The sequence below is a fragment of the Lissotriton vulgaris genome, unplaced genomic scaffold (assembly GCF_964263255.1).
Source record: "Lissotriton vulgaris unplaced genomic scaffold, aLisVul1.2 SCAFFOLD_1016, whole genome shotgun sequence".
In the NCBI taxonomy this organism is placed as follows: domain Eukaryota; kingdom Metazoa; phylum Chordata; class Amphibia; order Caudata; family Salamandridae; genus Lissotriton; species Lissotriton vulgaris.
Genome location: NW_028243438.1, coordinates 558967 through 583795, shown reverse-complemented (window position 1 = coordinate 583795; position 24829 = coordinate 558967). Strand labels below are relative to the sequence as shown.

Sequence of the window (24829 nt, the reverse complement as noted above, 5' to 3'; positions counted from 1 at the left end):
CCAGCCAGGACACGTAATGTATGGTGTTTAATACATGTATGAAAGATTCCCTGTATTGCAAGTGCGGTCTGGATTGACATATACCTCCCAGGAAGGTGGGGGGCCTTCATAGAATGACTTTGTTAACTTAAAAACTATTGCTATAGTGCGCACCGCACAGCAGCCCCCTTAGAGTTAGACTTTGTTGCTCTCCTCGAGAGCATGGACGGGAGCACGTTTGGCCTCCGACCTTTTGGTATTCTATATGTTCATCACGTTCAATGGCTAACCGTTCCATTAGCCATGTTTCTTACCCCCCCCCCCCTTCATTCTGATGCTGTGGTGTGCTGGACTGGATGCACTCTTGATGAGTATTGTAAAGATCAATGGCTCGATAGGAACTGTGCAGCTCACGGGAGGACAGCGAGGGAGATGGGAATGGGGAACTGCTGAAGAACTGTAATGTCTGCGATTAAAATATGTACATGGAATGTGAGGGGCATGCACACATCATCTAGGCGATATCAGATTTATTCATACCTCAAACGCCATCACATACAGATAGCCCTCTTACAAGAGACGCACCTCTGTGAGTCGGAAACCAACACCTTACGGCGCAGGTGGCGGGGACAACTATATGCCACACACTACTCATCTTACGCTAGGGTGACGCTAGTGTGGGTAAAGCCGGGCACTCCATGGGCAGCACTGGAATCTCATGTAGACCCCGGAGGGAGGTACGTAGTAGTCAAAGGCAGATTAGACGGGAACCCACTGGTGCTAGCCTCGGTATATGCACCCAATACGGGACTGGCGGACTTCCTAGCGCAATTGTCGAACACACTGGCACCCTGGCATGGCACCCCGTGGGTGCTAGGAGGAGACTACAACTGCACTTTAGATCCTGCCCTGGACCGATCCCACCCCCCACCACCTAACTCACAGGCACTGAACGCCGCACACGCCCTTCAGGCTTGGTCCGCACAATGGGACTTACAAGACGCGTGGCGCAGCCGTAACCCCAACACCAAAGTCTACTCATACTACTCGGGGGCACACACCCTGCACGTACGCCTCGACAGGTACATGGTCACCAATGAGATTCTACCATTCGTCAGGGACGCACACTACATGGGCCACACACATTCAGACCATAACCCACACCTTATAGAACTAGCATGGGAGCAATCGCGGCCGCCGGTACCCACTTGGAGGCTGCAACCTAACCTATTATTAGATGGCCCATTTAGGAGCTCCATAGGCGCGCAAACAATGCAATATTTCGAAGAAAACAATGGCACGGCATCCACACCCCAGCTAGAATGGGACGCATTCAAGGTGGTCCTCAGGGGCCAGTGTCTAGGCACACAGGCTCATTCCTGACGACAGATAAAGACAGAACTGGGGCGCCTGGAGACAGACCTAATGCAAGCAGAACAGGAAGCAGCTGAGGGCGCAAACACCAGACTACTGGAGGCACAGGCGGAACATGACAGATTAGTAGACAGGTTAAAACATGTCAATTATGCTGCCCACTCGGCCCGCACACACCGCAATGGCGACAAACCCGGCAAACTATTAGCCTGGTTAATACAGCGTGAAGACCGAACTTCACCAGTAACGGCGATACGTCCAGCTGACGGCCCAGTGGTGTATACACAGGCAAAAATCCATGAAGCCTTTTTGACGCACTACAACGCACTGTATCGGTCGCGGCTGCAGAATCCACAGCCAGATATCGCTACATACCTAGACGAGGTAACGCTCCCTACCCTGACTGATGACCAGCGGGACGACCTTGGGTCACCGTTAACGGCAGATGAGCTGCGCGACGCCATCTTCGCCCTCTCAAATGGCAAGGCCCCAGGCCCAGATGGGCTGCCGGCCGAATACTACAAGGCCTACTCTGATATCCTAATCCCTGAACTCCTCAGAGTATACTCGGCGGCACTAGAGGACTCGTCCTTGCCCAAGTCAATGAATGAGGCAACATTGGTGTCTCTCCTTAAGCCGGGCAGAGATGGCACACTTCTAGGGTCGTACAGACCTCTGGCACTGTTGAATACGGACTACAAGATCCTAGCGTCAACCCTAGCCAGAGGCTGGCGACCTTGGTACCTGCCCTGGTGCATAATGACCAGAACGGCTTTGTGCCAACAAGGTGCACCTCCCAAAATATAAGGAGGCTGTTCCGAGTGCAGGAATACACGATACAGAATTGGCCGGGATTGGGCTGCTTAATTTTAGACCTCGAAAAAGCGTTCGATTCAGTAGAATGGCCCTACCTACTGGCAGTGCTGCGTAAGTTCGACCTGGGCGATGAATACATCGAGCTAGTCGGATTACTGTACAGGAGGCCCGAGGTGAGAGTACGCACGGGCAGGCTGTTGTCTGATGCCATCAGAGTCAAAAGGGGCACCAGACAGGGCTGCCCGCTGTCCCCGCTGCTCTTCTCGCTGGCAATGAAGCCTCTAGCTGAGATGTTGCGTAGCAGAGGCGCACACTGGGGCATCCCACTAGCAGGCGGCACACACATAGTATCACTATACGCTGACGATCTGCTCCTGTACATTAGAGACCTTAATCATCTACCACTGGAATTATCGGACATCTTCCGATCATTCGAGATCATGTCGGGCCTAAAAGTTAACTGGGCCAAATCGGGGCGTTCCCATTTGCTCCAGACACCCCAGATCCTGAGCTCAGGATCAATGGTGAGAGGTTGCTGTGGCACCACACCACGTTCAAATACCTGGGAATAAATATATATAGGAGCCCCCCGGATATCCTAGATGGAAACCTGACACGTGCCATCACATCTATAAGATCCCAAATCGCCTTTTGGAAGACTCTCCCATTCAATGTGCCGAGCAGAGTGACACTAACGAAAATGATTGTCCTACCCAGACTTCTATATTACTTTGCAAACATTCCAACATACGTCCCGGTCCCCACTTTCAGGGAACTAGAAACCATGATCAGAGATCTGATCCGGAACACGGGAAGACCCCGAGTAGCGCTGACAAAATTATATACACCCGTCAACGATGGAGGCCTTGCGGTTCCAAACCTGGAACTTTATTACCTGGCGGCACAACTACAATGGTTAGTGGCTTGGCTATCAGGCAGACATCAGGAAGACACAGCCACAGCTGTGGATACACTATCCTCATTGCAGATACACTCACTATTCCACCCACTGACGAACGCAAGGAAACACACTCAACTGCATGTAGCGGTGGCCATAAAATGCTACTCTCGGTGCCTACGGCTTACCAAAGCTACTAAACTGTATGCCCCAGCGCTCCCACTCCTGGGCACCCCCAAGACTACGGCCGTGGTCACGGAAGCAGCTATGGAGCACTGGACACGCTCGGGAATAGAAACCATGGCGGATTTATACGCTGACGGCGCCCTGATCCCTTTCGCGACACTTGCCAACGACACAGGACTACCGGCGGGACAGTTCTTACAACACGCCTCCATAATAAAAGCATTCACACAAAAGTGGGGAAACATCACTGAAGAACCTCCCACACACCAGCTGCTACAATGCCTTCATGTCATGGGGAATGGCACACATGTGGTGCACTGGTTGACCCAAGCGCTGTTAACACACACACTGTTTAGACAAAACAAGGGAAAACCCAAAAGGAGTAACACTAGGGTCCTTGGGCAGAAATCTATTACACAAGACAGAGGACCCTAGTAAATAAGGATCAGGCAAATGATAGACATATACTGAATAGTATATATGACCTTTGTCCAGCCGGACAGGAATTTATTAATTAAATATTTTTATACTGGTTCATATAGTAAACATTTATACAAAAGTGGGCATAACCTGTGACCCACAGAAGACAAGACACAACAAGTGAAGGTAAATTATGTAAAAGCGCACAAGGCGGTCTGTACTAGTATTCAGTTTTACAGACTTGGATTCATTTTTAGCAAACCATTGTTAAAGACATTTTGTGACTTTATAAAAAACATATGGTGCTTTAAGGTCGACAACGTTTCGATGCAAATTAAGAATACAAGCATCATCATCAGGACAAAAACCATTAAATCATGTTTGTCTTGAGAACATTTCCTTAATAACATAGCCTCTATGAGATATTACATAACGACGAAACAATGATGAAAGGGAGGAAAATTAGGAAGGAAGACATAAATAAAAAGGTACCATTAGAATTTGAAAGTGCTAGGCATGAGTTCATTTCATATTTAAAAGCTGCAAGAGACTGACACACTGAATTGTGCTACTGCGGAAAAGAAAGTGACTTTGTGGTTATTGACGGTTGAGTGAAACTGATACATGCTAGGCAATCGAAGAAATTAACTAAGGACTTCAGGTGTTCAGAGCCATGACAATTATATACATTAAAAAAGATTTTACGGCGCAGTGAAACAATTATCTCTAAATATTACACGTGCTCAGAACCGTGTCAGTTTGTTATTATAAAAGAATTACACGGCGCAGTGAAAACTTATTCGGCGCAGTGAGCTAAGTGCATGGAGAATTGGAGGGGGGAGGGTTTGAAAAGTATACCTGCATGGAGGCTATACATATTTCCTGGAGGTGTTGATTTAATCCGCCTGTGTAGACATTGCGACGGATCTGTGAAAAGCGGGTGAGATAGGGGCATTAAGAGCACTGATAGTGGTTAATGGGAGGTTATGCCCGTGATTGGGGGTTAATTACTTACATTAACCGGCCATTTCCGACAGCACAGTACGTTGAAAGATTAAAAAAACTAAAGGGAGAGAGGGAAATGGAGGGGATAATGAGCTGAGTTTTGGGGTTGGTAGAACAGATAATCTGTGACACTACCAGGACTTACTTAGAATTGGCGGTTCCTGGGTCGCTAGCACAGCGGTACGAAGCTTCGGCATAAGGGGATCTGGGGGGAGAGAAGGGATATCATAAGCTCCAGTGATCTGGGTCCAGGCGCGTGGGTACAACGGGGAAGGGGCACAACACCGACAGTTACTTACTTGATAGCGTCTTGCTCAATGGCATGGCGGATGGGGTTCTGGCGGTGATCGCTGCCGGGGAGTGGGAGGGGCATGATACTTAAGGCCTGGCAATCGAGATGGGACTCAGGCGGGAGAGGAAAGCCGACTGGGATCGGCGGAGGCAGAGGAGCGGCCATCTTAGAGTGGGGTTATCGACCCCCGGAAAATCGGGAATTAGTGCCCAGTGAAGGTTATAATTAGTGACATATGTCTATATACAACAACATCATTAAATCAACATTTACATTGTGAATCAATTAATCACTTATTCAGAAAGACTTGGCCTCAGGGGAAGTTCCTTGTCTAAGAGGTGTTTATAACAAAGATGTCCAATCCTCAACCCTGTTCAGCCCTTTTCGTATACTGTCCGTTCTCAGGATCCAGTACAACTCTTCTTTGTTCAGAATTTGGGAAATGTCTGCTCCCCGAGGGGGGGCTTTAATCTGTGTAATCACAGTCCAAGTAAAGTCAGTTTCTGTATGGCCTTTCTCCATAAAATGTTCTACAGGGGCGCATTGGCCGTTTGACAGCGGATCCTGCTTCTATGTTGTCCTATCCGCAGTTTAATCTTCTGGCTTGTTTGTCCTATATATATCAGCATACATGGACAGAAGATTGCATATACTACATTCGAAGAATTACAATTGGTGAAGTAATGTCTGTCATATTTTATTGTGCCAAAAGAGAAGGTTTTACCTTCGATGGTTGAATCACAGGAGGCACACTGAGCACATTTCACGTGACCTTTGAGAGCAGGTAAATTCAACATATCATTAAGGGTAGTCCTGGCATCAGGTTGTGGGAATGAAGCACAAACCAAGTGATCTTTTATACTTTTCGCTCTCTTAAAAGCAAACATTTGTCTTTCCAAGTTAAGGACACCGGGCATTTAGTACTGGCCAATGTTTTATGACACTTTTCTTAATAGCATTTGATGCAGGGGAGAATGTGGTCACACAGGTGTTCTCAAGACAAACATGATTTAATGGTTTTTGTCCTGATGATGATGCTTGTATTCTTAATTTGCATCGAAACGTCGTCTACCTTAAAGCACCATATGTTTTTTATAAAGTCACAAAATGTCTTTAACAATGGTTTGCTAAAAATGAATCCAAGTCTGTAAAACTGAATACTAGTACAGACCGCCTTGTGCACTTTTACATAATTTACCTTCACTTGTTGTGTCTTGTCTTCTGTGGGTCACAGGTTGTGCCCACTTTTGTATAAATGTTTACTATATGAACCAGTATAAAAATATTTAATTAATAAATTCCTGTCCGGCTGGACAAAGGTCATATATACTATTCAGTATATGTCTATCATTTGCCTGATCCTAATTTACTAGGGTCCTCTGTCTTGTGTAATAGTTAACACACACACAACGCACCTTACAACCACTGCGGGATAAGTGGTCAGTTGACAGAGGGAAAGCCTGGACGGACAAGGAGTGGGCAGTGGTACTGGCGAGCCCCAAAAACATCCCCCGCAACGCACGCTTCAAGCAGATCCAGTTCTACATATTACACAGGGCATACCTCTCCCCGGATAAAATCAACCAATTCTTCCCAGGAGCCGCGGCAGGTTGCCCGAGATGCACGCTAGAGGGGGCGGACCTCCTACACGTGCTGTGGCAATGTCCGCAGATCCAAACATACTGGCGGTCAGTGTTGCCAATATGTAAATGTAAATGTAAATGTGTTTCGATTTATATAGCGCGCTTTAACCCAGGGGCCTCAAGGCGCTTGCTTAGGGAACCCGTCCTGGTATTCCCCTGTGAGATCCCCAGCCGGGTATCCACAAGGTGAAAGCCATGCATCCCGCCGCGAGGGGCCGTAGTGGAGATTAAGCAAGCTATTGCCCAGAGTCGCAGAGTGTGACCCCGTGAGTCGAGTAGGCACCAGAGCAAGAATTGTCGACTCCGTGGAATTTTTGAGCCCGAGACCCGCCGAGGCGGGGAATCGAACCCTGGTCCACGGCCGATTTCAGCTTCTGGGTCTGCCGCCTCTAACCACTGAGCCACGCTCCTCCACAGTCAATACTCAAGCGGAGTACGGCCATGCCAATTCCTCACACGTGGGAAGCATGCCTATTAGGCCTCTACCATAGGACCAAACAAAACAAAGTCCCCTCCCATCACCAAACACTGGAAACACGCAGAACCGCCCCTGACAGAACACTGGCGCACCTCCCTGGACAACTGGGCAAAGGCGGAAAGCATTTCCCTCTACAATGAGGAGACGGCAGGACTGCGGCAGTTCCCCATTGCGACACTCTGGGACGAGATGCTAAACTCCTTCCATAGAGAATGCCAGATACCGTGTGCCCCCACGAGCGACACCTTCCCAAGTAGGGACCATGAAGACGGACATGCAACACCAGGCACTGCTAATGGTGGTCCCGCTGATGACAATCCCACCTGACCGGCAAGGCGGGATCCACCCCACCCCACCCCCCCCCCCCCCACGACATACACCCACCGCTGATGATGCACCACCCTCGCCGAACTAGTAGAGCAACCATAGGCAGGCCACGATATCACCTCTGAGCCCCCAATTGAATCGACATGCATCCACCGCAACACGCAACGCACACCTCCAAGCTTAGTAACCCCACCCTGCCTTTTCTTTCTATTTTTACTTTTCCTTTACTCAATGCTAATGAGGCTGACATGATTGAGCTATAATTCCACCATTGTATTCAATGTGATGTAACAGTGTACTATGTGATTTGCTCCGAGACCAACGTAAACATCCTCGAGATGCAAGATACTGTATGATGTGCAATTCATGTTTTCTTTTATCCTGTGAAACTAATAAAGGATAAATTTAAAAACAAAAAAAAATTAGTTGTGCAAGATTTAAGGCCTGCATAAGTAATGTCAAAAATGAACCCCTCATTCAAAACCAAGTACCCTATTGTAGTGCTTGACTCTCTCAGGGTAGCGAAGCACAGTCCATGGTCTACTTGGAGGCAGTGGTGTGAAAAACTCAAAACAAAGGAGGTTAAGAAGGGCCAGTGCCTAAAGAGTGGAGAGATCCTTTAACCAAGGAAGAAGGGATACGTCCTACCTAACATACTGTTAACAAAAATGCATACCTCTGGAGCTAATGTACCTACAAAAGGTGGGTGGAAGAGGGTTGTTTTGTCCCCCACCTGTGCACCACGCCTAAGAAAGTGGGGTAGCGACAAAAACCCTTCTTATTACCCTCAAACACACTAATAAGGGCATCCTTCTTCATCGGGTTCACCCTGAATCCTAAAGGTCAGGGTGGGTTCAACCAAACTACAGGGAGCTATTATGAAGATTCTTTATTAGGGGGCATAACTGTAAAGATAAAAATTCCTCATACACTCCCCAGGTATCCCTATATCAGTTGGGCGGATGGGACAGAATAAAATATCTAGTACAATAGGGGTTTTAGGTCCTATGACCCTAAAATTACCAACATGTTTCAGTCCTAAACTAATGGCCTCAAGAGGTCCTGGGCTTTCATCATGGTAAGTTCCTTATTTCAGCTCTCCCTCAGTGACGTATTTTACGTATTCTTCTGCCGCATTCAAATGCACTCAAAGTATGCACAGGCAGTGTAAGACTTGCCACTCTTGGTTGTACCTGTAAGCACAATATATTGTGGCATGAGAATATTTGTCAACGTGAGTTCTCCACTTCCATTGTGCCTAATCACATGCTACATATTGTGAGCATTTTTTTATCACTCATTGGTGTACGCTTCTACTCCTTAACATGCATCACAAACTGCTGTTTTATGTAGGGTCATGCGAATCATACCATTATTGTGCACTACTGTTTCACCTCTTATTTATATATGAAGTGAAAACCACTCACACGTCGAAACGTTTTTTCAGCTTGAAATGAGGTGCTCACAATTTACATAGACCATTATGGGGTTTAATTGGGCTATAACCATATGATACGCCTAGAAATGACCATCTGAGATTGCAGTTTTAATTTTGAAAGCATCCTGTATCATCACTCACCCAAGATTTTGGAGCTAATTAACCCCACGGGGGCACGAGTGGGTGGCTCTGGAGCCAAACCTTAAAAGAAGGGCAAACGAACAATTTTGTCATAAAAAAAAACACCAAGAGTAGGGGGGCGGGGGGCACTAATCTGCATTGGTTAAGTGGATTTGCTATTGTTGTAAAGAACATAACGCGATGCTCAGCATATCGAGGCACTTATTTTGTCAACGGTCCGTACCCTTTTCGCAATCTACTTGGCTCTGCTCTCCCTGCTTGAGGCAAGGGGAGCGTGAGTATTTCCCTGTCACGGAGCCCAGTGGGTCCGGCTTGTTTTGTGAGTATGTGGAATACCAGGGGCGGTGTTTGCCTTGTTGGAACAATTAACAACCTGCAGATGCGTGGTAAGAATAGCAGGAAGTGAATGCCCCTATAGAAGTGCCGTTTCAGGGAAGAGGACTGTAAACTCCCAGCGCAGCGCTTCTGTATGTCTTCGTAAGAGGCCGACGTGCATTTTTTGTAGGCACTGGCCCTGGAATCATGGGAGATGTAGTCTGTCTCCACCGCAAGGTGCCTCGGTCTCTACGGTGATTTGGAGAGAACATTCCCCTTGTCATGGTGGCTTCTACAAATAAAAAGACAACAAGAGTATCCACAGTGTGGACTCCTTTGTGTTGGATCCTCTACCAGCGCGCCAGGGATGGGTGTGGTTCTTCTTGCTAAGGCTGAGAATTTATCACCAGTTTCTATCACATGGTTGCTGATTCTAACGTTAATCTTATAGTGTATGTTCTGGTTGATCAATCATCTAAACCTGTTATGTATTACTTCAAATCACCGATGGACGCGTCCAGCACGGATCTATGACAGAATTTCGACAGACAGAATTTCGACCTACACAAATATCGGCGTAATTATATCGATAGCAAAAATATCGACGCCCTATGTACAGCATGGTAAGTACCAAAATATCGAAAAAATAATATCGATGTTGAAAATATCGTTGTCAAATATATCGATTTTTTTTGGATTTCAAATAACATAAAAAATACTGTAAATAATACTTAATAATTACTTAAACATATGTAAATATATGTAATAATGGTAAAAAAATATTAATACATATTTAATTAAAAAAATAATAATTAAAAATCATATATAATATATACTTACTTAACAATAATTACTATTCCCACTCCAGTGGGTGCAACAGTAGGGAAAACTGACCCTGAACCCTAAAAATACCCCTTTACCCAAAAACCTAAAACTGACCCTGAACCCTAAAAATACCCCTTTACCCAAAAACTGAAAACTGACCCTGAACCCAAAAAAACCCTTTACCCAAGAACTGAAAACTGACCCTGAACCCAAAAAATACCCCTTTACCCAAAAACTGAAAACTGACCCTGAACCCTAAAAATACCCCTTTACCCAAAAACTGAAAACTGACCCTGAACCCTAAAAATACCCCTTTACCCAAAAACTGAAAACTGACCCTGAACCCAAAAAATACCCCTTCACCCAAAAACTGAAAACTGACCCTGAACCCTAAAAATACCCCTTCACCCAAAAACTGAAAACTGACCCTGAACCCTAAAAAAACCCCTTTACCCAAAAACTGAAAACTGACCCTGAACCCTAAAATACCCCTTTACCCAAAAACTGAAAACTGACCCTGAATCCTAAAAATACCCCTTTACCCCAAAAACCAAAACTGACCCAGAACCCTAAAAATACCCCTTTACCCCAAAAACCAAAACTGACCCAGAACCCTAAAAATACCCCTTTACCCAAAAACCCAAAACTGACCCTGAACCCTAAAAATACTCCTTTACCCAAAATTAATTAATATTACAATTAAATTACTTCCCACCCTATTCCCCTATAAACCCACAACCCGCTCCAGTAGTAAAACATATAATTTAGTTAAAAATATACATAAATTATCAAATAATTATTCTATTAATCAATTAAAATAATTCATTGCCAATTAATATTTAATTGCAAAATAAATTATTCATTAAAAAATAATTATTTAATTACAAATAAATTACTTCCCACCCTATTCCCCTATAAACCCACAACCCGCTCCAGTAGTAAAACATATAATTTACTTAAAAATATAAATAAATTATCAATTAATTAATCAATTAAAATAATTCATTGCCAATTAATATTTAATTGCAAAATAAATTATTCATTAAAAAATAATTATTTAATTACAAATAAATTACTTCCCACCCTATTCCCCTATAAACCCACAACCCGCTCCAGTAGTAAAACATATAATTTACTTAAAAATATACATAAATTATCAATTAATTAATCAATTAATCAATTAAAATAATTCATTGCCAATTAATATTTAATTGCAAAATAAATTATTCATTAAAAAATAATTATTTAATTACAAATAAATTACTTCCCACCCTATTCCCCTATAAACCCACAACCCGCTCCAGTAGTAAAACATATAATTTACTTAAAAATATACATAAATTATCAATTAATTAATCAATTAAAATAATTCATTGCCAATTAATATTTAATTGCAAAATAAATTAATCATTAAAAAATAATTATTTAATTACAAATAAATTACTTCCCACCCTATTCCCCTAAAAACCCACAACCCGCTCTGGTAGTAAAACATATTATTTACTTTTATATATTTTTTATTTATAAAAACATATTAAACACATATTATAACAATTAATTTAAATACTTAACAAAAATTTCTAACACATATTAATAAATCGAAATTACTTACATCGATATATATGCTATCAATATAAGTAATTTCAATATTACTTACCTTAGGGTCGATATTCTGGCCATCGATATTCTGGACATCGATATTCTGTCCCATCGATATTAGCAACTCGATATAAGTGTAAGTCGAAATAAAAAAATCGATATTTTGACTGTTTACCGTCCAGCACTCATTGGAGCTTATGCCATGTAGTGTGTAAATGTTTATATTAAAAGTTTCTTGCCATGGGGGGATCTCAAAACGTATGTGAAAAGGATAAAGCGTTATCTTTCTTAATGAGTAAAAGAGCCCCTAGAATGTTGTGAAATTTGTCTCTGGGAGATACTGATCATGATTCTGAGGTTTGTGAGTATGACGGAGGTGGACTAACAGATGCTTAGTTGGTTCCATGGTATTTCATTGTTTTCAATTTGTAGACCCATCTTTGCTCCTTTTCTAGGAGTTTGTTTCTGATCCCAACTTGAGAGGTAAGTTTCTCAATAATTGACCATTTTAAGTCTTTCTTGCTATGTTTTTTCTCTAGTAAGAGTGTCGTTAGTCTTGTCGATGCCTTCCTGCATCTGATAGTACTCCTATGCTCACTTATGTGGATTTTGATTTACCTTGTTGCCTTTCCTATGTAGCGAAGACCACATGGAAAGGTAATGACACAAATCGCATTCATGCTATTGCAGTTTGAATGTATTCTCTGCTCCCAGGGTAGGAAGGGCCAATTTCTATTGTTTTGAATTGTGTTGTTAAAGGGCATACTGAGCATTTGCTGCAAGGCAACTGTCCTGTGACAGTGGGGAGATCCCTAAGCATAATTTGTTGTTCAGAGTGTTTCCACCACGTGTTGCTGTGCACTAGTTTCTATCTGATACTCCTATTCCTTTTGAATTAAAACAGAGGTTTGTTGATGGTCAGCTGGTTGGATGTGAGAATTTGCCAATGTTTATACACAATCCTTTTGATGGTGTTGGAGGTAGAATTATAGGTGCTCACGAAAATTATGGAATTGTTGTCTTGCTTTGTTTTGGTCTTTAGGAGGGCATCTCTTGGGGCATTTGTTTTATGCTCTCTTTTGTGCCTTAGCAATAATCCTTTCTGGATATTCCTTTTCTTTGTGTTTTAGTGAGTTTCTTAACTTTGTTCTTGTAGTCTAGGATATCGGAACAGTTTTGTGTGATTACTAAGCACACCCACTAGATAATTCTCTCTGAGAGCGCAGAGGAGAGCACTGTCGAAGTGTAACAGACTTAAGATCAGTTGGTTTGGTGTACAAAGAGCTAATAAGCTTTCCATCTTTTGCCGTGATGTTGGCATCTAGAAAGGAAACACAGGTTCTATTGGTTGTGATTGTGAAGCTCCAAAATGAGTTTGTTTCTTTCATCCACACATTAAAGAGTTCAGTGATGGAATTATCTCCATGTCAAATGACCAGGATGTCATCAATATATGGCCACCACAGACGTATTTGGTCGCTAAATGGGTTGTTGGTCCATATGTTCTCATCTTCGAACCAGCTCATGTAGAGGCAGGCAATACTTGGCACAAAAGGACTCCCCAGGGAAGTCACATGGTGTTGTAAATAGATTTGATCTTCAAAAGTCTCAGTCAGTGCCATTTCTTCCAATTTCATTATACATTGGATTGTGGCAACGCTTGTCCATTCTTGAGCTAGCAACAGGTTGGTAATTACTTGCAGGCTCTCCCCCTGCGAGATACTCCTATAGAGTGCCTCAACATCCAGGCATAACAGAGTTTCTGATATAGGGTTGTATACTTCTTCTTTAAGTAGGTTCAGCAGATGTTTAGTGTCCTTGATGTAGGGTCTTGTGTATGTTACAAGGGGTCTCAAGAACCAATCTGTATATTGTGAAAGTGGCTTAAGCACTGAACTTATGACTGTCACTATAGGTCTACCTGGCGGAGGGGCATCCTGCCTTTGTGAATCTTTGGCATAGTGTAGAATTGAGGCATCCTGGGCTCAGTAATCATAAGGAAGTCTAGTACGTTTTTGGTGATCATGGCCTCCGTTACTAAATTCTTAATTGCATTTTGCTCTGACGACTAGTCAGATCAATCTGCAGGGTCACATAGTTCCTTTCATCATGCAGAAGGTTAAGGCATGCCTTTCTGTCTTCTTTTCCTCCTATAACAATGGCGCCCTGTTAGACTTGGCATCTTTTGGCGCGTTTCCCCTGAGTTTTTGCTTTCTGACCTCCCGGTTGTGACTTTCTTTTTTGCTGGTGTAATGATTCTGCGCACTTTCCTCACTGCTGATCATTGGTAAAGTGCAAGTGCTCCTGTTGTAAAATGTGTTATGGATTGGTATTTCCATGATTGGCTTATTTGATTTATGTGTCAGTCCCTAGTAAAGTGCACTGTGAGTGCCAGGGCCTATAAATCAAATGCTGTTGGTGTGCTGCAGCACTGGATTGTGCCACCCACAGAAAGTGCAACTCTGGCCTGCCCTTGCAGAGCCTGTGCACAGCCTGGGGCTGCCTTGTCGACTTGGCAAGTGGATACACTTGCCAACCCCCAAACCTTCACTTTTCTACGTGTGAGTCGCCCCTAAGGTAGGACCAAGGTACCCCCATGGGCAGAGTGCATTGTATGTGAAAGGTAGGACATGCCCTGGTGTGTGTGGCATGTCCTGATAGTGAATTACAGCCTAATTCGTTTTTCACTATTGCAAGGCTACCTGTTCCCCATAGGCCAGGGTGGGCAGTTTGATTATAACATCCTATAATCCTAACTGACCCAGGGAACATGGTATAAATTCGAGTTTAGTGTGCCTGAACTCAGAATGATAAAATGCATCTTTTAGTGAAGTTGATTTTAACATTCTGCGTTTGAAAATACCACTTTTAGAAAGTAGGTATTTTCTGACCTAACCATCCAGCCTGCCTCTGTTAGCTTGTGTATTAGCTGTCTGGTTTGTGAGTGACGGGGGCTAAGCAAGTATCCAGGAGACAGGGTGAGTCAGCACAGGGCTGAATAGACCTATCTGCACATAGATGGGTGGGAGGAGTAGCACCTGGCTCTGAATGGGACTGTGTCTGCCTTCCACAATGCTGGCTCAACCTCTCCTGTGGTGCGTCTGAGGAACCTGGCCCACACTGACAAAGGAAGAAGGTGCACACTGGCAGGGTGCACCCAAAACTGGTGTGAACTAGGTCCAGGCCCCCCTGCCTTCAGAGGACAAAGAAATTGCTGGTATAAATAATGGGGCACAGACCCCAAGACTTTAGAACTCTTTTGGTATCACAAAGACTGCCAAGAAGAAGAGCTGGAGAAGCTGTGAGGTGGAGCTACCACTTTACTGTGTGCTTTGCTGTGTTAGCCTAATGTGGCTGCTTCTGTCTTGGGCAGTGAAAGGACTGGACTGAACTTTCTGCAATCTACTTTTGTGAGTTTCTCCAAGGGCTTGAGGTAGAGCTTGCCCCCTGTTCAAGAAGTCTCAGAAACAGCAAAGACTTCAAGATCGATGCCGTCTACGATGCCGCTGCCGACTCCGTGTCCTGAAGGCACCGCAGAGGGCACCGCCGCAACGCGACCCTGTTCTCACCGACGATGCCTGCTGATGCTGCCACCGAGCCGCTACTCACACCGCGACCTGTGGGCACTGCACTCCGCACCGCCTCAGTTCCAGACGATGCTGTGGTATCCCTGACGACGCTGCTCCACACAGGACTTGACGCCGCTGCTTGCATTGTGGTTCAAGGGGACTGCTCGTAAAATTACACGACGCACCGCCCTCATCCTGCACCGCAGCCGTTGCCTGCCGACGCCGGTGCTATTGACTCCAGTTCGTCAGCCGACGAGAGCGCTTCAGCAACAACGACGCTGCTGCTCGCACCGCGACCTGCCAGCACCGTGACGAGCACCGCCTTTATCTCACATCGCAACCCTTGTCTCACCAGAAACGCCATCCGACGCCGCCACCGAGCCGCTGCTCGCACCGCGGTCTGAGGGCGCAGCACCGCTGCACTCTGCACTGCAGCACCCAACACCTGCCCACGCCAGCACTCCTGACTTCACCAGAGAGGAGTTCGATCTGCAACGCGTGTGACTTTGAGGACCCGACGACTCCTGCGCCGACCTCCGGAACCGATGCCTGTGGATGCTGTGTTTTCAGAAGTTCAACGAGAGATCATCGACGCCCTGCAATTCTGAAAGGTACTGGTTGCAGGTCTTCCCAACACCGTAGCTGGACCGCAACACCGCAGTCAGCCAGAACTGTTTGCTCACTATGCCGTGATAGCCCCGGACAGAGCTATCGACATCAAGGAACTGTTTTTTTCAAAGTTATTTTGAAAACTAAAGATATTTATGTACTGTATTGTGGATTTTTATTGTATTTGGTCTTGTTTTAAATATTAAAAAAAATTGATATTTTTTTGAACTGGTGTGGTGTCCTTTTGTAGTACTTACACTGTATTACTGTTAGTTATGTGCAAATGCTTTACACAGTGCCTCTGACATAAGCCTGATACTGCTTGTGCCAATCTACCAAGGGGGTGAGCAGGGGTTATTTTAGGAGTGTAACTCCCTTATCCTGACTAGGAAGAAGGGTCCCTACTTGGACCAAGGCGCAAGCCCTTGCCAACTAGAGACCCCCATTTCTGACACACACCCATTTCTAACACCCCCCCTTTATCCATAGGTATTTGACTAGGTGGTCCTTCTTGCTGAGGGTGGCCAACGCCATATTCTCCTTTCCTTCATTGTTTTATGGAAAGTGTCTTGTTTAGAGTTTAGTTCTTCAACCTCCTTTATGACCTCCTTTATGACCTCCTTTTCCAAAGTCCACACACTTAGGAGTGGTTTACAGGTTTGGCCTGTACCCCCCCCTCACTCCCTTTTGGAGGTTCCTTAGCTCCAGAGGAATACTTTTTTGACAGCAGTGGAATAGCACGCAATAATACCACTAAGTAAATGATTATCCAGTCTGTGCTTTTTCTTTATAAAAGGAAAAGTACATCTATTACACATACACTACTCAATACTATGCAATAATTTACAAATATTTATAAGGTTGGTGGAAATACCTGAATGGCATTACATTTTACCATGACGCCAAAATCACAGTACCACCTCACATACAGCACATTATCACATAGGAGTGTGCCACTTTAAATCAAGAAGGCCTATTGACACTATCAATGTTACCACATTTAAAGACAAAGGACCATGTGTACCCAATTTACGGAGTGTGAGCTCCTAATTGCGATTCTTAGCGAATCGCAGTTAGAAAATCGCAATTACTAATGTGCAAAAATGTACAAGTTAGTAATAACAATTCCTAATGGGGTCACAGTAGACCTACTTCATGAATATTATTGAGGTTGGTTGAAATTTGAGACCTATTAGGAATTGCAGCCATCACCGGGATGGTGGCTTGCTGGGGTCAGCAGACCACCATGTCTGTGATTGCTTTCTTAATAAAGCAATCTTTTTTTTTATGCAGCCCATTATCCTTAAAAGAAAACAATATGCGTTTAAAAAACTAACCATTTGTTTCATATCACATTCACAAATGGTATTTGCAAATTTTTACCACCACCCTGGAAGTGCTGCTAAAAAATGAATGTTTTGCAACCATAATCTGCGTGTTGAAGGAGAGACTGGTTCTGAAGCACCAGTGACTGTTGTTGCTTCTCCAACGTCAACGCAGATTCTGAACATTGATGGTGACAGTTTCCAATGACCAAATTATGTAGAACAATTAAAGCACCAAAAAGATTTGAATGTACATGCATATATATGTTGTAAATGTTTTTAAATTTTTTTATTTAACCAAGGGGGAGATGTAGCGTCTTGCGAGTTAGCAATAATGGAACCCTTTTGGTCCTGATGGACTCTGTAGAGCAGTGACAAAAGTATTAGAGTAGAATGCAATGAAGGCTGGTCTAGAATGTTGAGTTCGCAGTTACACTCAGATGAATAAAGACGTGTAGTACAAAGCTCTGTCTGTAGCATTGTCATTGGCGGGTACCCAGGCGCTGGGGAGAAAGCTACAGTAAGGTGTTGAAAGATCTTCTGTTATGGTCTGGGATGCATACAGTGGCTGAGGAGGGGGATGAAAGAGATGCAGCTGTAGCGTCCAATGAACATTGATAGGTCTGATAGAACTTTGCAAAATGGGAACTATAACCTATTTAACTGGATGAGAATGGATGGAAGATGAAAAGACTTCCAAGTAGACATCTTCGATGTCACCTGATGATTATGGCAAAACGTATGTGTATAGGATGTAATATGAACATGTGATATAGAATAATAGCAATAACATGCAATAGAGAGAATGCTATTATACCGCAGATGAGATTATAATGTGTACAAGCATTAAGATTGGACTGGAAGAAAATGATAAAGTTTGAAAAATCTATTTTATCCACGTTCTACTGTGTTTTGCAATGGTGCTTAAATAAGTCTGCTATGTACTGTGCCACACGAGTAGCTCTGGAAACACGAGTGGTCTGTAGCAATAGCTGATTTTCCACATAAAAAATAGATTTGAGAATAATGTAGGTATTATAACTAAAGATCGTATTAGTACCTTCTCTTTCGTGCTGCAAGTAGACTTGTTCAATGCTCGCCTGAATATATAATGCTGTAAAAACACCACTGGTGTCCTTTGTACATAGAAAGCAAATATTTTTTCGGGCTCATTGGCTTGATTTTATTAAAACATGTTTTTGTGTCTTGTATGAAATATGGCATCTCTTTTAACAATGGTTGTAAATAATATAATTAGCCAGACTTTAGAACAAACCTAGTCCTGGTTCTATCGGTTTAAAGGGTAAATCGTTGGCATTTTGAAGATTAGTGAATAATTTGATTTGTGAGTAATTAGGATTAAAATCAACGAAAACATTCGGAGTAGCTTTAGTCGTCCTTTAAGCGAGGAGTACTCCAAAAAGGACCTTTTTGTTTACTTGTACTTCATTCGTTGTGAAGTAGACAGTGGCCGCTCCTATCTCATCATCGCCAATGAATAGGCTAAGTACCAGATAAATACAAGCCTGTGAACACTTGATCTATTTCTGAAGTCCCCTATGATTTATTTGTGTTGCTTAAATTAAATTCAACATCAGTCTAGTCTTTTTTTTTGGTCATCCTCGCCTTCTGAGCCTAGCAGTTGAAAGCACAATCACATTGAAAAAAACATCTGTACATGAAAAATAGCGCACAGTTTTAGTAATATTCTGGTTTTTATAGTATTTAAATGTATGTAATTTGACATTCTTGTTAGTATATTTGATGGTTTTTAATTGTTAAGTGATCTTGAAAGACCCTGGATCTACCTTATGGATTATTGCTGCATTTGGTGTAATACCACAAAACAAATCATAAGTTGACAATGTAAGTTCCTTTAGTATTTCCAGTTCTGGTGAATTTCGGAATGAACTATGCATTGCAGATTAGACTGTGCTAGCTAACCTTTTTTCAGAGAAACACTGTTCATGCTATGGCTATCTTACAGTGTCTTGCAACCTTTGCCTTTATCATGCCTTGGGGTTATTTTCGCACTATATAAAACTGTGCAAATTATGATTATTAATAATAATAATTCATAAAAGCTGAATAGTTAATTTATCCTCTATTTTATCTATATTGTCAGAAACATATTTTTTCTTGATATTTATCAGGATATGCTGGCATCTGGAAAGTAACCCTGGATCCTGTTGACCATGGTGGACCATATGCGTTGATTGCAGAGCAGTTCTTCAGAGGGCTAGTCACAGGCATTGCATTACAGGATATCTACTTTGGAGATGTTTGGCTTTGTGGTGGCCAAAGTAACATGGAGATGACTGTGCCACAGGTACTTCCAATTTTATTGAAAAAAATGAAACCTTTGTGAGACCGGGGATAAAAGGGAACTCTAACCTAAAATCTCTATTAAATATACAGTTCCGTGCTCCACAGTCCTCTTCTCTAAGGCCATTTTTAGGTCTCGCCTTCAAAGCGTGCATGCGCTGCAAGGCAAAAAAGACCTTTTCCCGTCGCTTTGGCTTTTCAGCCAAGCACGTGCACGCGTTCCATTGCCTTCAATGGTAACATGTGCAGGTCAGGAGATTCAGATGGCTGCCAGATGGCGCGTGCCACCATCTGGCAGCAAATATCGCTCTTGCGAGTGAATCGCGCCCGCCCTCCCTTCTCTCCCCCCCCCCGTGCAAAGCACGCGTGTTTGTGCCTTTGCTGCTAGTTCCGGCCAACTTTACATGTTTAAATGGTCTTTAAAATGCAGCATGTACCACAATTGTAAAAAAATACTTTACTGGAGCCTTCCTACCCTGACCTTAAACTGCTACAAACAAATGTTGTCATCATTACACCTCTCCGTGATACGAGGATAAAAGTATTCAGTTCTGGGCTTTAAGCTAATTACATACAGCTCAGTGCGGCAAGGTAACCTTACTCAAAAATAAATACTATTCCAAAACTTTTCGACACCCCCCCCCAAAAAATACTTGGCAATTTCATATCTTTTCCTCAAAAAAAGTTCAGAGCTGGAGTTATAATGGTAAACAGCCTCCTGAAATATTTGCATACATGCCGGATACAGGCGGGAGACTCACGATTTTTAAAACTAAAGGACTTTATTTTGGCTGTTTCCCGACGTAAACTGCATGTACATTAATGGAAGAAATCCATTCTCCAGATTATTTTCTTTAAATCTCTCACGTTTCTATTCTAAAATGTTGGCATGTAGTATGTAATTGGGGGGGGGGGATTATGCTTTCTCCAAATATTCTAGTGCTGGAGTTAGAATGTAATCTTAATGTACACGTCCAAGCCCATTAGGAACACATTTCTACTTACTGAGAAACGATGCGAAATGTCGGATCTTTATTTCCACAGGAAAAGTTTGTTCAGGCACGCGGCTCAGATCGGGGCCACTCTAAAACCTGACCCGTAGAAGAGTGGTATCCACCCACAGACTCCGGAAGCAGTTCACAACCACAAGATAGACACTACCTTGTGCAAGCTCTACTGACATGCTGGGGGTGGGAATGGCGCAGTGTGTCCTGGGATTGTTCTAGCTGGAAGGAGGGGGAGCCTTACACTAAATGTCGCGCATGCGCAGTTTGATGTCACTTGGGGAAGTTGAATTGTGCCCTATGCCCAAACTGACCCCATCATAAGACCCACGAAACTCCACACTAAAGCATGGTGGAAGCCCCTGCCCTAACTCCTCAAGTGTACTTGGTACAGCGTCACAAAGAGCTTTTTCTGCGGGTGGGACTAAGCGACGTGCAGGTAGGGAAATAGTTTGTAGTTGTACCTGTACATACCCTGGAATCATCAAAGGTGCAAAGTCGGTATTACAAGGATAGGTGCAAAAACATTCGTGTAAAAGACACAACAAAGGGGGTGCAGGTATAATGGATTCCGAAGTGTGGAGGTAGGAGGGAGAAGAAGACTGGATCAAAGGTTTCGGTGGCGGGTGTTGGGAGAAGGGGTTTAGAGGTGCAGCCATAGAACCGCTGGATGGAGGTGCTAAATGGTATTAAAGGGAGCCTGCTGATCAGCTTGTAAGGGGTGATCGGGGGGTGCAAGTACAAGGGGATCGCCAGGCGCGCAACGCCCATAGGGCTCACAGGGCTTCCGCTCACCCACCCATCGTGTGTGTCAGCCCGGGTGAGACAGCGTCCCGGGCACACTCACGGACAGTTTTTGAGCTGCCCTAGGCTGGCTGGTCTAGCGTCCATCCTATTGCAGGCACACCCGAGTACTTCACAGGTCTTGCAAAAAAGACCATTTATTTGTTTTGCTTGCGCTTCTCTCGTGCTTCTTGTTCTAAACATTCACCAGTTTTCCACCGTTGTTGGATATATTTAATTAACTAGGAATCCTTTAATACTTTTATACCAAGCTCTCACCTATCTTTTTTGATGTCTCTTACTCAAAGCGACCGTCACTCTGTTTAGCGCCTTTTTTTTTTTAAGCTTCCTCTGTGGGCAACCCTTTATTTGCTCAACCACATCACCACCGACTCAAGTATACCAGTCTTTCTCTATTTCCATTCTTGCTATGGGCCGAATATTTTATTCTATATGTGCAATGCCTTACCAGTGTGCTTGAGTACTTCTGAGCACTTACTATTAGGACAAAAAGGATAAGTCTTTCCACACACAGCCTTTTCCCCTCCATTAGGGAAGATTATCTGGCTGGGACTGAGAAAGTCTCTAGCTGAAGTCCCTTCCATGGACACACAGATGTCGCCTTTGACCCTGCCCTACATCCAAACTCCCCAATGTCTAACTACTTTCTACCCATGGGGGGCTGTCCTGTTCACGTCCCAGGATGTGCACTTCAACAACCGAGCCTTCCTCCTCCAAGCCAAGGTAAATGCAGTTCCTCCCCTCTTTTCCTCATCTGGGATCGAATTCCTTTTTTTAAAAAAAGAGAATGTTGCCCGTGAGCACTACAGTCAGTCTCTATTGTATAGAGTTTTGTCTCCCCCACCCCCCATTTCCAATCTCGTCACCCCTGCTTATTTTCTACCCTGCAGAGAAACTTGACCTAGTAGATCAAGAGATCCCAGAGACTTTGCCTAAAGGTGTTTTTACTCCTGCTCCAGCCAAGTGTGGTCTTGAAAGCTCTATTTTCCTAGTACACAAGAAGGAGCAAGCATTTGCAATGCAATAGGTCTCGCATTTACGCAAGTTTGAGCTATTGACATTGCAAATGACGATGCCTTTTAATTTTGTTTTTTTAACATAAATAAAAGGCATTGTCATTTACAATGCCAATAGCTAGCTTAAACTCGTTATTAAAAAGGAGGTGTAGATTACCAATAAAAAGTACTGATTTGTTCTTTAACCGAGACAACAGGCTCAGGAGTTCTGATTTCTGAAATTGGTCGAGTTATGACAAGCACATGCAGATTCCCACCTTCTCAGCTCATGGGATTGGATATTTTCAAATATTCCTCACTTGAAATGTTAGAACCGGCTTATGACTGCTAGTCACTTTACAGTGCAAGCAACGTCAGTACTTTAGGTCTGCGGGAAGCCAAAGTTAGAAAATATGATAAATTAGCCACAAGGCATAAAATCCAAACCATTCCATTTACACATTTTAGCGACAGGCAGGATAAACTGAGCTAATATAGTATCTGCCTGGAACTCTGGATGGGAATAGATTATCTACCTGGACCCCTTCTGTCAAGGAAGCAAGATATTAAATATATGCATTTTTTCCCCATTCATGGTCCAAGGAATTAGAGGTGCCATCACTAATGGTTAACATAGAGGTAATCTTTATTGATACAGGATGCTATTCAGGGTGTGATGCAAGTGTTTTTTAGTGTAAGACGCCAGAACAGTGAATTGGAGCCAGTTAATTCTTATAACATGTTTGTTTAGCTTGTTTTCCTTAGGGATCAAAACAGAAACACATTGCAGTTATAAGAAAACCTTGATGTTTTCTTTTATTATCTTAAAACATGTTGTTCTAAAGTAGCCTTAGTAGTCTTTTCTTCGTCCCAACATGTGTTGCCAACATACAGTGTTCTCAAGCTGCTCCGAGTTGTTGGTAAATTATAGATGAAGGCGGTCCCATCTGATTACCCATGGTATCCTGAGCAACTGCGTGTTCCCTGGAATCCCTCCGCTTCACCATTGTAGTGTTTACAGCGTCCTTATATCTTCTGCAATTTCGAGGGTACTCCCTCCCATCATATACCACCCTTTGGACTTTCATACACTCATCCAGCCACATGCAGCACTACAGACGCCAGTCCATTCTTTCTGTTCGTACTCTGAGCACACACACCTCACATCCTTATGTTTCCTCTTGATTTACACAAACAAGGCATTTTGCTTTCTGCGTCACTTAACTGTAAGGGTCCCTACCTACAGAATGTGTGCTCTATTGGGTGCTTAATAAAGCACCAATATGAGGGTTCACTACCCGTTGCATTCTCCTTTGAACTTCTTTAGGTCGCTGCAATACAAGAGGCCTGTGTGTACAGCTCTGCCAAGTGCCAAGATTCTTGTGTTAGACTAACACATTTTCGTTAATGTTCCCGCATCGGACAAATACTTGAGAGTATGACTCAAATAATTTAATTTGGCAGGTTTGTGCATCTGATCAAATTTAGATGGGCATTGGATCGTGTCCTGAAGTGACTTGCCACAGCTGATGCAAACAACCATGCCCAACTGTCTTTCTTTGTTTATACAGCCTGCTTTATTTTGTACTAGCTTACCCGTCGCGCGTGTACTCAACAACTTTTAACATTTTTTTTTTTTTTTGCCAGAAACCTTCGCGGGAGTGTGCTCAACAACTTCCCAAAGTTTCATGCCGATCGGATTGAATGGTGTAGTAATGCATAAAGGACAAACAGACAGACATACTTTCGTTTTTATATATATAGATTAATATACAAATACTCACCCAAGGAAAACAGTTCACTCTAGGTGACAATACATTTTCAAATATTATATTTCTCTAATACAGTCAGTGCAGGAAAGGAGCTAATGAACACGATACAGGAGGGTGAGGAGATGGGGTAATTTATTACTCAAATACATAAAGGTTCTCATTATAAAAGCATTCCAGTCAAATTATCTGGCTGTTGTGATACAATAGATACACATTTTGTTCACCACAGCATAATCTCATGTCATTACGATTTAAGTTTATTTAAATAAATTCATGAATGCATTGGGCATTTTAAGCTCTAAAAACCAGAAATAACAAGCTTTTCAAGCTTCTAGAGCAAACGTTCTACAAAAACACAATTAAATGAGGCAGTGTCAATGGGGAATGTTTGCAGAAGGGACAAAGGGGATATCTATTCCATCCTGATTGATCTTCTTCCAATAAATAAAGGCCTAACCTGACTTCAGTGCCCACCGTCTAATATTGGTGCTCTTAATATCACACAAATAGGATCGTGAATTACCTCCTTAATCTGTATCCATTAGCTGTACCAGGTTGCCTACATCTTTTATATCACTTTATCTAGATGTATCTTTAACCACTCATTTTATTACTATTATCTGTTAGCTCACAGATATGCACTGTGTATCAGATGATGGAAATATAGGTAAACTTTCCATAATATTGTCT

The 24829-nt window shown here is 43.3% G+C and overlaps 1 protein-coding gene across 2 annotated transcripts in view; it reads left to right on the top strand.

The window, feature by feature from the left end:
* The window catches only part of LOC147668346 (sialate O-acetylesterase-like), a 615033-nt gene that overhangs the window by 166177 nt on the left and 424027 nt on the right, over nucleotides 1-24829 (top strand). For both annotated transcript variants that reach the window (XM_086948579.1, XM_086948580.1), the window contains exon 3: nucleotides 19393-19568. In XM_086948579.1, coding sequence (XP_086804705.1) covers nucleotides 19393-19568 — 176 coding nt within the window. The remainder of the gene's footprint in view (nucleotides 1-19392; nucleotides 19569-24829) is intronic.